The 15,138-nt window shown below is 46.6% G+C and overlaps 1 protein-coding gene across 1 annotated transcript in view; it reads left to right on the top strand.

Annotated features, from left to right (window-relative positions):
* Positions 1 to 351: 351 nt before the first annotated feature.
* Positions 352 to 15,138, top strand: part of GRB14 (growth factor receptor bound protein 14) — a 137,672-nt gene continuing 122,885 nt past the window's right edge. Inside the window, exons 1-2 of the mRNA XM_090045599.1 lie at positions 352 to 6,734; positions 9,152 to 9,284. Of these exons, the coding sequence (XP_089901725.1) occupies positions 6,634 to 6,734; positions 9,152 to 9,284 (234 nt within the window). The 5' untranslated portion in view covers positions 352 to 6,633. The remainder of the gene's footprint in view (positions 6,735 to 9,151; positions 9,285 to 15,138) is intronic.

The following is a 15,138-nucleotide window of genomic DNA, read 5'->3' on the forward strand; positions in this document are numbered from 1 at the left end:
ATCACTATGGAGAGCTTCAGGACAGATTATGGGGCTGTGCCCTGCCCCCACTTCTTTCATCCAGGGTATTTTTTGCCCCCTGGATATCCTGGATATTTTTTGCCCCCATGCTGCAAATTTGTAGCATGGGAACTTTTTTTGGTCCCGCACGTGCCTCTTGCAGCATCTCAAAGGGCTTTGAGATGCTGCAAGAGGCATGTGCAAGCTTGTCTGGATGCGCCTGTCACCCGGGTGGTACTCCAAGAGGTACCTCCTCTCCAATTGAAGGGATCAAAGCAGGTGCACAAGCGCTGTGGGAGGTGTAGGGACTTTTCTCCCCTATAGAGCAGAGCCAGACCACCAATGGGGACTTAACCATATACCTTTTAATGAGAGAACAATACTGGGAACATAATCAATATAAGCCAGGGGGTATAGGGGACACTACAATGCCCTGAAGGGGCAGGATTCAACAAAGGTCAGACACTTACACTCATAGACATATTCATCTAGTTGACAAAAGACAGGATTAACCAAAAAGTAAAACACAAACAGCAGAACAAACAATACTGGTTGGTAAAATATAAAAGGAAAAATACAGAATGTCAAATGACAAGGAATATAGGGCCTAAGTACCTCGAGGGGGAGGAAGGGGGAAAACACAATGACCCTTTTCCACTGCAAGAAGAATTTCTCCCTGTTAGCTCACTCATCCCAAGACACCCCAGCTGGGACTTAAACTCAGATCTCCCATGTGGTAGGCAAAAACTCTGCCATGCAGTCACCAGTGCTAGTATTATATCAAGCTGGTAGGGATCCTGACCTTCCAGGAACCCTGGCATCACATCGAGCTGCCTGGCCTCTTACTGGAGGAGCTGAAGGCAGAGCTGGGAACCTCTCAGGTCGCTGCTCAGATCCTTGCTGGAGTGGGAGAGCCTCTCCTGCTGGCCGCTGCCTCCTGTAGGGAATCCTGGAGCCCGGTGGGGAGCTTCTCCTGCCAGTCACACACTGCACTGCTGAGGGTCCAATGGCTGCCTGCAGGTCCCACCCCTTTGGGCACTTCTGGGGCAACTGCTCCTGCCCCGCTGGTCCAGCTCTTTGCCAGTTCTTTGAATCTCTTTCCTTATGGTCCCTCACTGGTCTTCCCTGAGTCAGCCACGCTGCCCCTTTTTATCTCCCTCCTGGTTACCCGAAGGGCCAACCAGGGGATGTAGAGGGTGAGTCTCTGGGGCCTGATTGGTAAGGAAAGGTCCTTACCAAGTCCTCCAATCATCTTTTGCCCTTTCAAAACCCCTGGGCTAAGTCACTGCAAGCTAGCCCATCACACGCCCACAGTGTTTTAATCAAGATACTTCAGTTTGCAGCCTGGTTTGTGGCTTGATCAGCTGCTGTAGCCTAATCAAACACATCAATGCCTTAAAAAGCTTTAGAACACAATTAAAAAAAAAGCTGTTGTAGCAAAAGGGAATTATTATAATTCTCTGTACTTTTATACAGCCTTTTATCACTTCAGTATCTCAAAGTGTTTCATAAATAATAATTAAAAATTAAGCCTCAAAATAACATAGGCAAGAGTTATTTTCACTTTTGAAGTACAAAGAAGTTAAGCATCTTGTTCCTAATTACACAGACTGTCACTAAGCTTCCATCTCCTGTCTCCCACTTGAATTCTGTAGCTTCCTGAATTCAATTACATACAAATAAATAAATAAAGGACTGATGCAAAGGCTCACTTGAAAAGAAAAATGTGATTTCAATGTCCCAGTGTTCTGTGTACAGGTTATCTTTTTTGCCCAGATACAACTGCTTAACCTTGGCCATTCCACCCAGTGGGCTGTCTTATAAAATATTATTCTTTCTTGGTATGCATTTCAAGAAATTTTGCATACCATGCCCCATGTGCTTTAGGAATTTTCAATGGAAACAAAGTTGTTATACAAAGGCTGGCAGAGATACAAAAACCATATATTATCAGGCAGTACATAACTCTTCAAAAATTATCTGTGGTTGGATGCATTTTGTGTGGAGTTTTCTGTATTATGGAATTTCAAAATAACTTGTCCCCAAGCAAAAAGTTAGAGTCTTTCAGCAAAATGCATTACTCCAGGGTTGCCAACATATGGTTCATAGGCCAGACCTAACCTGTAGAGTCACTGGACCTAGCCCATGGAGCATCAGGGCTTTGCCTCTGTCATGCCCGCACTGGGACTGAGCAGCAAAAAGCAATGCTAGGGCCAGGAAGCTGAAAGCCATGCCTGTACCACTGCCATTTTTCTCTGTCCCCCTCCTCCCTTCCCCTACCTCAAGGCTGTGACATGGGCACAACTTCTAGCTAATGAGGATTTGGGAGCTGTACCCTCACTGTTACCACTTCTCTCTGCCTCCCCCTCCCCCCTGCTTCCCAAGTGCTGTGGTGCAAGTGCAGCTTCCAGGCAGAGTGGAGCTGTACTGGGGCTGGGCTGGGAGGAGCAGGACCAATGTGGGAAGCAGCTTCCTGCTGCCTTGCCCCAACACAACCTTCTCCAACTTGAAGGTGCACTTGCACCACAGCCAGGGAGCAGGGGGCTTGAAGAAGTGGAGCAGGCACAACTCCCAGCTGTGTGAACCTGGTGAGGATGCAGGGAAAGTCACTCCCACCCCACCTCACCACTGATGTGCTGGCAAGGCTGCTTGACCCATGCTGGACTGGGGCCAGTTTGTTTTGGCCTGCAGCTTGAAAAAGGTTGCCAGCAACCCTTGAGGTAACGTATAAAACATTCTAAGGAGTGGGGTAAATACTATTGCTCACTAGATTCCAGAAGTTGGAATTCTACCTGCTTAGAAGCACTTACCCACTTAGGCACCCCAGTGTGAACCCTAAAACACTTGAGTACCTCCCATGGCTCCCTGCCTTGTCTATGGCCTAACTCAGGGACCAGCAACCTTTCATAGATTCTAGGATTGAAAAGGACCTCAAAGGATCATTGAGTCCGACCCCCTGCCAGTGGCAGGAAAAAGTGCTGAAGTCATGTGACCCCAACCAAGTGCTTGTCTAGTTTCCTCTTCAAGATCCCCAAGGTAGGGGGACAGCACTACTACCCTTGGAAGCCCGTTAAAAGCAATGGTAGGGCCAGGAAGCTGAAAACCGTGCCCTTAATCGAACTATGTGTCAGAGTTCAGACTGATATGGATCAGGTGACTTTGGTGGCAGGACAGCAGCAGGGGCTTTGCCTGCATCCGTGCTGGAGCCATACAGATGAAAGCTGCGCCTGCACTAGAGCTGCTTCTCCCAGGCTCTGCTCCCCAGCTGCAGTATGAAAACAGCTTTAAGCTTGAGGGGAGCTGCCCCAGGGCAAGGAAGCTGGAAGCTGTTTTCATGCTGCTCTTACTTCTCCCCAGCCCTGTTGGTCGAAATCCCCAACCCAGCCCTAGCATAGCTTCACTCGAGCTGGCAGTTCTGCTTGCACCACATAAGCTGAATATGAGCCAGAGGCATGTCCTAGTTGCCAAGAAGGCTAAACACATATTGGCCTGCATTGGTAGGAGTATTGACAGTAGGTCAAGAGAAGTGACCTCTATTCCCCTCTATTCAGCACTGGTGAGGCCACATCTGGAGTACTGTGTCCAGTGTTGGGCCCCCCACTACAGAAGGGATGTAGACAAACTGGAGAGTCCAGTGGAGGGTGACAAAAATGGTGAGGGGTCTGGGGGATATGACTTATGAGAAAAGACTGGGGGAACTGGACTTACTTAGTCTAGAGGAGACTTAATAGCACCCTTCAACTACTTGAAGAGAGGTTTGAAAGAGTACAGAGCTCTTCTCAGTAGTGGCAGAGGACAAAAAAGGAGCAATGGTCTCAAGTTGCAGCAAGGGAAGTTTAGGTAACTTTAGAAAGAATTTTATCACTAGGAGGGTAGTAAAACACTGGAACAGGTTACCCAGAGAGGTGGTGGTGGAAGTTCCATCCTTGGGGGCTTTCAAAACCTGGCTAGACAAAGCTTTGGCTGGGATGATCTAGTTGGAAATGGTCCTGCTTTGAGCAGGAGGTTGGACTAGATGACTTCCTGAGGTCCCTTCCAAACCCCAACTTTCTACGATTCTATAAAACCAGAGACATAATATTAATTTAGTAGCATAAAGTGATCCATTAAAAAATATACAGATCTTTTGAAAAATTTAAAGCTACCACCTTTCCACAGTTTGACTTTGACATTAAACTGTGCTACTTCAAGATTCGCATCTGTTCTAGGTCCTAGTTTCCTCTTCTCATATTAGCAATGGCGGCTTCTCTGTTTTAGTTAGGTACATTTCAATAAACGTCACCCTGTTTCAACAAATAGTAAGTTCCCTTTGTAAACAACCAGTTCTTTTGCTATTGAACCAAACAGCAATTATAATCAGTCTTTAAACTGAAATTCTGAAAACATTTGCCAATCTCTGTGTATAAGAATTCTTAATCAGCTTGGATTCTTCAGCTGCCACAGTAACAGAGAAGGAACTGTTGAGAGGACAAAGAATTCCTAGTTTCATTAAAAAGAAATGTTCTGCAAAATCATTTGTAAGTCAGCCAAAATAAAAAACTTCTGGTGTTTCTCCTACTTAAGACTATTTCTTCATACTGATAATTGCAATGTTAGCCTCTGAAGCTAGTTCTGGAGCCTTAAAACAACATCTGTTCTGAAACAGGTTTCTTCAATAATAATTTTAAAAAAATCACTCACTTTCTAAAGTTTTTCAAATATTCTTAGAAGTGTACTACATTCCTCTGACTTGGGCTTGACCCTAATCATTTGACACAGTCATATTTATAAACAGTTTACCAGTTCAGTTCAATGCAGTTAATTGCAGTGAACAGAGAAAAGTTTCAGGGGGTTTATTATACACTAGGCGAGTGTATTTCAAGAACAGTTGGGTAATTACAGTGTTTTCACTTTGAATTTTGAGTGTAGTCACAATTAGGTTTGCTTTCAGAGTCCTAGAAAATGACCACAACCTAGTGAAAGGACCATTTGGTTTTATGGTCTCCTAGATGTAACTTGCTAGTGATGAACAATGGACATGTAAGCAGGTGCCCAGCTGGTATCTGCAGTCCCCTCCTGCATTTCTCTGCATCCTCTACAAACCCAAGCTGGGGTTGGCTTCTTGTTTTGCTCGAGGGGCTGCTGCCAGGGCTGTAGGTAAGAACCCACCTTGAAGAGTTTAAACACACAATGACCAAGATAGGCCAATATCAATAGCTTTATTCTCCTCTCTTCAAGAAGGATCTGGGGTATGGAGTGGGGAAGTGCCTAAAGTCACAAGGAGAGTAGAATTGACTGCTCCTCTGACCTAACACCTGAGCCTGGTGGCCAGCTGCCCGGAGGGAGGCAGCTTATGGCTTTTGGGTCAGTGAACACTACTTGGCCAGAAAAGCAGAGAAAAAGTAAGTCAAAGAAGAAATGTCAGAGTGAAGAACTGGCAGGATAAACAGCGGTTGGAGGAAAGCGTGAAGCCTCCCCTGGAGAGAATCATTTCATGGGTGGATCTAGGATTTTGAAAAGTGGGGTGCAGGTGATGTGGCACATCATTGCATAACACAACACATATCTTTCTCCAGTTACTCCACTTGGAGAGAAACAAGATACTTTACTAATGTGCTAGGGGTCAAGCACTTTGGGTGCTGACACATGTGCAGCTCCTGCTCTAACTCATGATGCTTCACAGCAGGTGGTATGACTTAGAGCGACCCCAACCCCAGCAACAGGCATTCACTGTTTGGTAGGGGGAGGTTGCTGGGAAGTGGAGCTCTCCTTTGGAGGCCACTCAGCTGATCCACCCTCCCTTCCAGCTGGGGCTAGGCAAACCCCAGCCCTGAAAGCATTCCTCTCTGGGATCCTCCCTCCTCTCCTCCAGAGAGCACAGGGCTACATCAGAAAGTCACCTGCTCAGCTTTGGAGCACCTTCATCTGATCCTTGTTCTGAGGGTTAATTTGTGACATGATGGGGCATATGGGCGTCTGTCATGGCAGGGCTGTAGAGCACTTTTAGAGGGCCAATGACTGAACAAATGTCACTTTTTGTTAGCATCCTTAATGAATCAGTTTAAGACCAAAGCAAAAACAAGTATTACTACTGGAATGTGCATTCATTTGCTAATTGTATATATAATTGAGCAAACGCATGACAAACCATACAAAATTAGTCAAAAGGTAGTGTTGCTTGAACCCTGTAGTCATTGGAGGCAAATGCACGTCACTTTTTCAGATTCGTAAAACAAAATCCAGCCTTCTTGAGAGACTTGGCAGTGTCTTCGCTGTCAAGCATTTCTACCCCTCAACTCGCTGCCGCACCGGAGGGAAGGTTTTTGGCCACACCTGACCGCAGGGCGGGGAGCCGGCAGAGAGCCGCTGCGAGGGGTGGCCACCACCCTGCAAACTTGCAGAAGAAGGAGGGGTCGAAGAGGGGGACTCGAGCCCACGGAAAAGGAGAGAGGGGCTTAACACTGGTGCAGGAGGCGATAAGGAGCCGCCAAGCGAGCAGAGCCTCTCAGCGCTGCCCCGAGAGCCGGAGGTGCCGGCGGCAGGAGCCCCGCGGCGCATCCCCCGCGCCCGAGAGCAGAGCGGCCCGCGCCGGGGCTCCCGCCGGGCGGCGCCGGCGCCGAGCGCAGCTCCGAGGCACGTGCGGCCGGCGCGGGGATGGCGGCTCCGCTGCCGGAGGGGCGGCGCGGCGCGGCCGGGGCTGCCCCCTGGACGGCGCCCGCCCAGACCCGCTCCCCAGCCGCGCCACGGCCAGACGGGTAAGGCTGGGGCCGGAGGGGCAGTGCCGGGGGCCGGCCCGGGCTGGGGCTGTCCCGTGACGGGAAGGGCCACGTGCAGCAGCGGCTGCTTCTCGTTGCCTTCCCCTACCTGACAGTTTGGAAAGGGCCCTGGGCCACAGGAGCCGGGCTGGGGCGGCGGCCCTCCCTGCCCCCGAGCTGGCCCAGCGCTGCCTCGTGGGTGTGAGGTGGTTGGGTGTGGAGCCCCCCCTCCTGCCCCGGCGCTCGCTGCTGGCGTCAGAGCGTGGCCGACGGCGCAGACGTCACCCTCGTCCGAGGTGCTGTCGGGCGGCGCCTTGGGGAACGTGTGTGCGGGCTCCCTGCGAGGGTTAATGCCAGGCCATATTGCCGCCCCGCCCCGCCCCGCCCCGCCACGGGGGTTGTCATCCTGGGGACAAGAAACCGCTGTCTCCTCCGTGCACAACTAGGGGGTGGGGTGCAGTGGAGTGGGGAGGAAACCTCCCATGCCATGTGTGCCCCACCCCCCGAGCTACACCTCCTGGGATCTTGAGGGGAGCCAGGCCTGGCCCGCACAGCAGGGGGGTTGCCATTGCTTCCTCCCCACCATGCGGCTGTCTTGACACAGGCAGAGGCTGCTGTACCCACAGCTGGGGCAGGGGGAGATGAGCCTGACCTGGCCACCCCGTTAGGGTCCTGCTAGCGGGGTGCTGGGCCAGGGCCATGTGGTGGAGGGTGGGGACAGGGTCTGGGACATGAGTGGGGTGCAGAGGGGTGGCTCCCTTTCCCTCCTGCCCTGCTCCAGCTCCAGGCTTAGCTGCCATGAGGCTGGCACTGTCCAAATATTCAGGGGGTGGGCAAGGCCCCCCTGCTTTGCTGGCCTGGCCCAGCAAGGCTAGTTGGAGGAGCCCAACTCCCTTCTAGACACTGCTGACCATTACTAGCTGGTGGTGGGGTGTGGGGCTGGGAAGAGGGGCAGTCCGGCAGCCTGGAGCACCTCCACCTGCAGGCTTGGACCAGTGCACCAACAGGCAAAAGCTCGTTGGGTTCAATAGTACTCTAACAAATGGTGCATTTTGTAAAGTGCCTTGGGATTAAAGCACCTCCCCAACAGGCTTCCTGAGGGTTTTTACACACCCTTGAGGTGACATGAATTGGTGTTATCTTCCAAGGCTAGCTTCTTCATCCCAGGCTTGGAAGATAAGGGCTTGATTTGCCCTGGACAGTGAATATTAAAGCCATGGCTGTTATAACTGATTGCTCGCAGCCACATTTGTACCACATCTCCAATAGAATCCATTACAGTGGGGATTAAAAGTCTAGTTCGCCTACTTAGCTTCTTATGAAGTTTCTGGTAGTTTCACTGGGCTGAAATCTGGAACACCTTAGAATATTGTGAACACAGTATTTTTCCCTTTGTTCTAAAAACTATACTTGCTATCAAATGACTGCTCTCTAAATGCATTCAGAAACACAAGCAATGGTCTTTTGCATCATCCATTTTATTTTGATGGTCTGTAAGACTCATATCGTACCAATCAGCAAGTGAAACCTAGAGTAATTTTGGAAGTGAAGTTAGACATTGAGCTTAGAATATCAACTTGCACAAAGGGGGGCGGGGGAGGGAGGAACTAGGTATTAGCAAAATCAAACCAGTATTTATGCTGTTTCAGTTTCTGTTGCTTGTGATGAAACTTGTATATTGGATCCTCATTTTATTTTACATATGAGAAAATAGCCCAATGTTGCTTACAGCATTCTAAAAGCTTTGCATTTGGTTGCTTAAAAAGAGAGTTCTAAAACCATTATAAGGCAAAAGGTTTCGCAAAATGGTATTGAAATTAATGAAGTTTGTAGATACTGCTTGGCAATAATCATGGCAGCAAGAGAATTAGATTTAAGTAGTGCTTAGCATCTCCTATTAGGTGCTGTATTTAATAAAGCAGGAATGCAAAAGCAGTGAGAGGCAGAAAGGAATGTCCTCCTGTGTGATATTCCAATCACTTTGCCATTACCCTGCAAAATAACTTACGCACCAGCTTGGTTTACTACAGTGAGTAGGCAAATTGAAACAGACTTGTAGTAATGGGTGTGTTTGCAAGACTCAGGTTCCACTGGTGTTCCTGAAAATATTTGCTAATTCCAGAAGCCAGTGCAAACAGATTTATACACTGATCCTGCAAAGACTTGCATGCAAATGTAATTTTACACTCAAGAGGAAGTGCTGGGATTACTTCACGTTCAGAGCTAAACACATATGAAAACCACATGCAGCCTCCTGGCAAGGAGCTAACAAATGCAACTGATGACCGAGGCACCAAACATAATATGGTCACTATTTAATAGATGGTGATTTGCTTATTTCAGATTTAATTCTGGCAGCAATTACATTGTGGTCCCTGCTCTACTTATTTATTGCTTTATGTTCTGTATTGATGTAGGAGAAAAAAGAGCCAACTTGATGTGCTGGAAATCCCATCAATTCCAAATCCATTTCCGGAGCTATGTTGTTCTCCATTTGCTTCAGTTTTGTCAGCCAGCCTGTTGCCCAAGGCAACTTCAAGAAAAAAACAGGTAAGATTTATTTTTGATAAGGCGCTTGGATCTACAAACATTTCTTTTTTGCTTAAGGTTTACACAAATTGTGTTTGCCTGGGAGAGGGATGGAGCTTCACATATACTCTAGTGCTCTGGGGGATCTACTGAGTGTGAGACAGCCACAGAGAGACTAGATCTGGGTGCTTTTTAATGTCTGTAATACTGTTTCTGGATTAAAATCTGGAGATTGAGTGAGGAACTGTGTGAAAGTTGAAGTCATTTCGAGTAGCATTAACTTCTCTGGATGCTGTTGAGTCATTAAACCTCTCAGGGGCAGCATAAGTCTTACTGGACAATGTTCTATGAGGGTGTATGAGGCCTGGAAAATGGCCTTTGCATTGAGGGTCTGGCTGTAAACTCCTATGTGGCTCTTTAAACTTGTTCCAGTAGAGAAGATGTCTCAACTCTAAAATCAATCAGGATGAAGTTTTCAGTCTTTTCTGTTTCCCCTCATATGAGTTTATCCATGGCAGGCCCTATCTGACCCACTGTTCCAATCACTATGTGACTTTGTTTCTCCCAAATCGTAATAGGCCTCTTTAACAGCCTGTGACTGTGCCAGTGATTCTCAGCCAGGAAGCTGTGGTACCATGTGGTGCCATGAGATCCTTTTAAGGGTATCATGGGATGCTGTGCAATAGTAGGTGTGCAAACTCCTACATGTGATTCATGCGAGAAACTTGGAGATTTCAAATGGGAATCCATAGTGTCAAAAACACTCACACCTGGTGTAATCTTTCTGAGTTCTTTACAACATGAGTATTGTTCTATTATTTTTCCATAGCCAAGAAACAAGTGGAAGTAAGAGCTGGCATATTCAGAGTAGAGGTGCACTGATACATTGGTCCAATATTGGATTGGCACTGACATAAAGAAAATTGACTATATCAGAAATCTGCCTGAAGTGGCCGATAATTTGGCCGATTAAATGCTCATGTGTGCATGCAAGCTCAGTGCGGCATGCAAGGAGCAAAAGTCTGGCAGCTTGGAGAGCTGTGTCCGGCTGGTAAGTCTGGTGTGGTGGAAGGGGAGGAGGGAGGGAAGGGGCGTGGAGAGGCAGTGAGGGAAGAAGCGGGGCTAGGGCTAGGGTAGGCGCTGCCTTGGTGGGGTGGGTGTGGGATGGAGCCGCGGCTCATGTGAGAGGTGCAGAGAGGGGAGGGGTGGCTCCTGCTGCTGCGTGCTGCTTGTCCTGCTGCTGCTCCTGCTGCTTGGCCCCAGCCTGCAGCTGCAGCCCGCCCTGCCCCACAGATTAGGGGGCAACTGCCCCCCCCGCACATGTCCTTTTGTACAAACAGTGGGAGCAGCGGCGGGAGCTGCTGGATCAGCAGCGCACAGCAGCGGGAACTGCTTATAGTTTTCTCATGCTATATCAAATCAAATCAAAATTGGTGTTGTTCTGGTCAATTTTATATCTGGGTTTTGAGCACTGGCAGATGGCAAGAAGACTTTTGTTTATTCCACGTGGAAGCTATAACCAGAGGCATTATAGATATCCTTCTGCAGAGGGAGGAGGAAAGTGCTGTATTATACTTGGAATATTATCTTTGTGATTTTTGTGGGATTAGTACTTTTAAATTAAGTTTAAATTACTCATGTGTTTGAGTTAAACCCGTCTCTGTTCCACTCACTGCAGCAATCATACTTGCAACTAGTAAGCGGCCTTTTCAAGCCCTGCTTTGACGGAAGAAAACTCGATTTATCTGTTCTTCTGATGTATCAAGTTTGAAAGTATTTATTGTCTTTTTCATTTGTACTTATCTCAGTGCTGAGTTTGGTTATGAAAACTTCATATCAACTTTTACTACTATCTAATTTCCCTATAAAATGCTCACTCTGCTATCTCTAATAAGCTGTGGGGCCAGTCATGCTCTTCTACTGTTTCATGTTCTGCATTCTAAATGCAGTATTGGTAGATTTATTCAGTGGTAAATAGGTGTGCAGACAGATTAATTAACTGGTTCAAGATTTTGCACAATTAGCAGCACTTCTGGGTTAAAACTGAGGAGTTCTAACTCCTGCTTCTTTTAACTACTTGTTTTCACTGCTTTTTTCTAATGGATTTGCAATACATATATAATGCATGCACAACTGCTGTACTTAACGTATCTCTGTTGAAATACATGGATGTTAGACTTTTCTAAACATCTTAAAGCCAACAACCTTAAAAAAATATAGGGCTAGATTGAATAGAAGACTTAAGTGACTTGAATGGCACCGTGTAACTTTCAAGCGCTTCTCCTGCTGAAGTAGAATATAAGGCCAAAAGTGAGCTATATAAGCTCCCTAAGTAATGCACAAGGAGAATTAAGTACCTCAGAAGTATGATCCAAATAAAATCCTTAATCTAAGGAGAAATCAGCCTAGGGTTTGACAACAAAGGATGTTGAGCACAGGAGTCTGTTTCACTCTGGAGCTCAGGTGCCTGAACCATGGCTGCAAGAAGGAAACTCCTTCTACTTGAGATCTAGAGCAGAAATCCTTGTCCTGAAAGTATATTTCTCCCAGTTTTCTTTCAAAGATGATGTAAGACCTGCTGATTTCCTTTTAAATAATGGGTGGTAGCTAGGGTAGATGGAAGCACAAGTGGTAGTGTCCACTTTATATAAAAAGTGATCAGTTAGTGGCCTTGCCCAGACTTGTGTTTTAGGCTTTTCTCAGGCTGTGGGGTTTCAGACCAACATTTCCCATTCCTTGGGGAGGTATACTAACCATCAGGCTACAGGTCAGACTCGGTGGGAGGCATTTCCCACTCCTTCTGAAGCTGGGTAGAATGAACTGTAGATTCTGCAGTGACTGGATAAAAATAGATATAATCCTGGGAACAGAGACTGAAATGCAGGATTTCTTTCATCCCAGTGAGTGTCCTAACCACTAAGATAGGGTCATGGTTCTGCTATTATTGTGTCTAGCCCAGTGAATCTTGCATTCTTGTCTGCGCAGTGACAAAGCTTTCACAGGGTAAATGTGGAATGTGGATTTCTCCCTCCCCCTAACAATCTAGCTTGGTCTCCTTGGACATGTCTGTTTAAATGTTGGCTGAGAAGATCCTATGATTCAGGTGTCCCTCTTAGTAGGAGAGCACTGTAACCCAGAGGTGGGCAAAATGGCAGATCCAGCTGGGTGCCAGCCTCCATTTCCCAGCAGTCCCCGCCCTCATCTCTGTGGCTGGTTTCCGTGGAGACCCCAGCAGTGGTGGGTCCATGCTAGCAGGGGGCCAGGGTTTCCATGAACAGCCCCAGCAGAGCTGGCAGGGAGTGTGGCTGGGCAGAGAGCTGCTCCAGGGCTGGGATCTTACAGTGGTGACAGTGTGGTCTGGAGCTGGGGCAGAGCCATGATCCTCTGCCTGCACGCCCCTGCCTGGGGTGTGTGGGCAGCTGATTGCAGTTGTGCCTTGGCTCTGGACTATGCTGTCACTGCCACAAGATCACAGATGCGAGCACCTCCCTGCTCAGTTGGGTACCCTGTTGGTGCTGCTGGAACCAGTCTCCATGGAGACCCTGGCCCCACGTTGTTATGGCCTTGCTGCTGCTGGGGTGTCCATAGAAACTGGCTGTTATGACTTGGGCAGAGGCTGCTGGGAAATGGAGTCCACTGTGGGCCGTCCAGCTCACACCTGCTCTAACCATTAGGTTCCTGTATATATTGGAGGTCATACCATCTGTCTCCTTCTCCAGCAACATAGTAGAGCAACTACAACTGCATTTTGTGAGGGACTCAATCCTTTTGATGTGTGGCAGGTATGTTTATTAGATCAGGCCTCTCAGGGAACTTAAGCATCTGTCTACATTGTTTCTGGATCTCAGCAGAGCTTAGGTGGAAACTGGATGCTCAGGCTGGGGCAGAACTGAAAGTGGAGATGTCTAGGTAACTTGCCTCTTGTATAGGGAGGCATCTGGTAAGTTTTAGGTGCTTCCAGAGTTAGGCAGCTGCTTTAATGGAAACAGTTTTGGTTCACAAGAACTCGGGTGCCTAAAGTCTGCCTAGGTCCTGTTTGAAGTGTGTAAGGTGATTCTGCCCCTTAGTAATTTTCTTTACATAAAAATAAAAACTAAAGTTATATCAAACTGTAGTTTTATTTGGCTAAGGGCTTTCTCCCTTTTATTTCTGTTTTGATATAATTTCCTGTTAAATGCTTCCCATATTATGACACTTTCATCCCTCCTTTGTTTCTCTTTCTGATGGTTTTATACAGTAAACTCAGGTAGAGAAAAATTAAAGTAAGATTCTTAAGTTTAGCATGTCGCTATCCAACAGCCTTGTATGTAAACGCAAAACAAAACAAAACCCCGCTTTGGATACCCTGCCATATAAAATAATTTATTCTTACATAAATGGTTCATGTGAAACCTGACCGCTCTCTTACAGATACTTGGAGCATACAGGGAATGTCCTTGGGCATTGTGAGAGGGAATTTCTAAATTTCCCCTTTACTCTTTGAGCCTTGAGAAGGAAAGATTATATATGACCTAGTCTTTTAGGCTGTTGAAGATACTTGTATATTCCTCTTCTTTTCTCCCATCACACCTAATTTTAAACATAGCTTGATTCACTGGGATATTAACATGAACATTTCAAACATATAATGTGCCTTTGTTGTCTATACTGAATAATGACGGCCTCCAAAGGCTTCGTTAAAAAAACAACCCCCCCAGCCCTTGTGCCACCTTGTAAAAAGCCTTTAAAATTACAAATGTATGTTACATAGCCTGACTGAAGTTGTTAATTCTAGTTTATCACCTTTCTGAAGAGATGGAGTTTGCACTCAGACCAAAAAATGCCCAAAATATTAGCATGAAACTTGAATATTTATTTTGCTAAGCTGAAGTTTTCATTCTTCACTGATGTCCTCTTAAATTTCACCTATTTAAATCAGTCATTGCCAAACAGATTACAGTGAATACTGACTGATGAGGATGTCCCTTTTTATTAGGTTGACTTGCTGAAAATGTTCTTCCTTGGACTATTCACTTGTTTTGATTGCAGAATTATGAGTTGCCTCCATGTGTGGGTTATGGGACACATGTGTCTAAACTATTCAACACTGTATTGTCATCTATCAGCCTCACTTTTTTTTTCACATAGCTTACCAAGTTTTTCATTATGCTGGCATTAGTATGTGGGAGTGGATGGAGCTTGGCCCCATGCAGAGTGCTATGAGGGCAGCCAGGCACTCAGTCAGGGGGTGGACTGTCCCTGCAGTTGCACTGTACTGTCTGGGGGAACTATGCTTCATGCATCTCCTGCCCCCCACTCCCTCCTTCCCCACTGTCCCTAGCTGGCTTCTGGGCCCTGGCATACGGGCAACCTTCTACACCAACCCCAAATGCCCACCCCAACACCTCTCCTCACAATATACAAGAGTAAGATTTTATTTTGCATATTATTTTATGTAATCACCTCTGTATATAATACTAAAAAAACCAACATAAATCAGGACAAAGATATTATTTTTTTTAAATAAAATGAAACTTTTTAGTAGATGCTTTATTTTTAGTGCATGATTTGTTCTTTACCTATAATTTGTTAAAACGATATCTTCTGAAAATGTTTTGTGTGTGCTGCTCTCAACAGCTCACCAGAAATTGTTAAGTGGCCTTCCAGGTACAATAATTGAAATTTAAAAAGAGAAACTTACAGGGAAGTTGGGAGATACCACCAAGGAAGAGTACACAGCAATAGCCCGCACCTTTAGGGAGAGGATTAGAAAAGCAAAGGCAGAAACTGAATTCAAATTGTCAACAGAAATCAAGGACAATAAAAGTCCTTCTTCAGATACATAGGAAGTTGGAGAAAAGGAAAACGTTGGTCCTGTACCGACTGACATGGGACA

The sequence above is a fragment of the Crocodylus siamensis genome, chromosome 4 (genome assembly GCF_052110815.1).
Source record: "Crocodylus siamensis isolate JL-2025a chromosome 4, ASM5211081v1, whole genome shotgun sequence".
NCBI lineage: Eukaryota > Metazoa > Chordata > Crocodylia > Crocodylidae > Crocodylus > Crocodylus siamensis.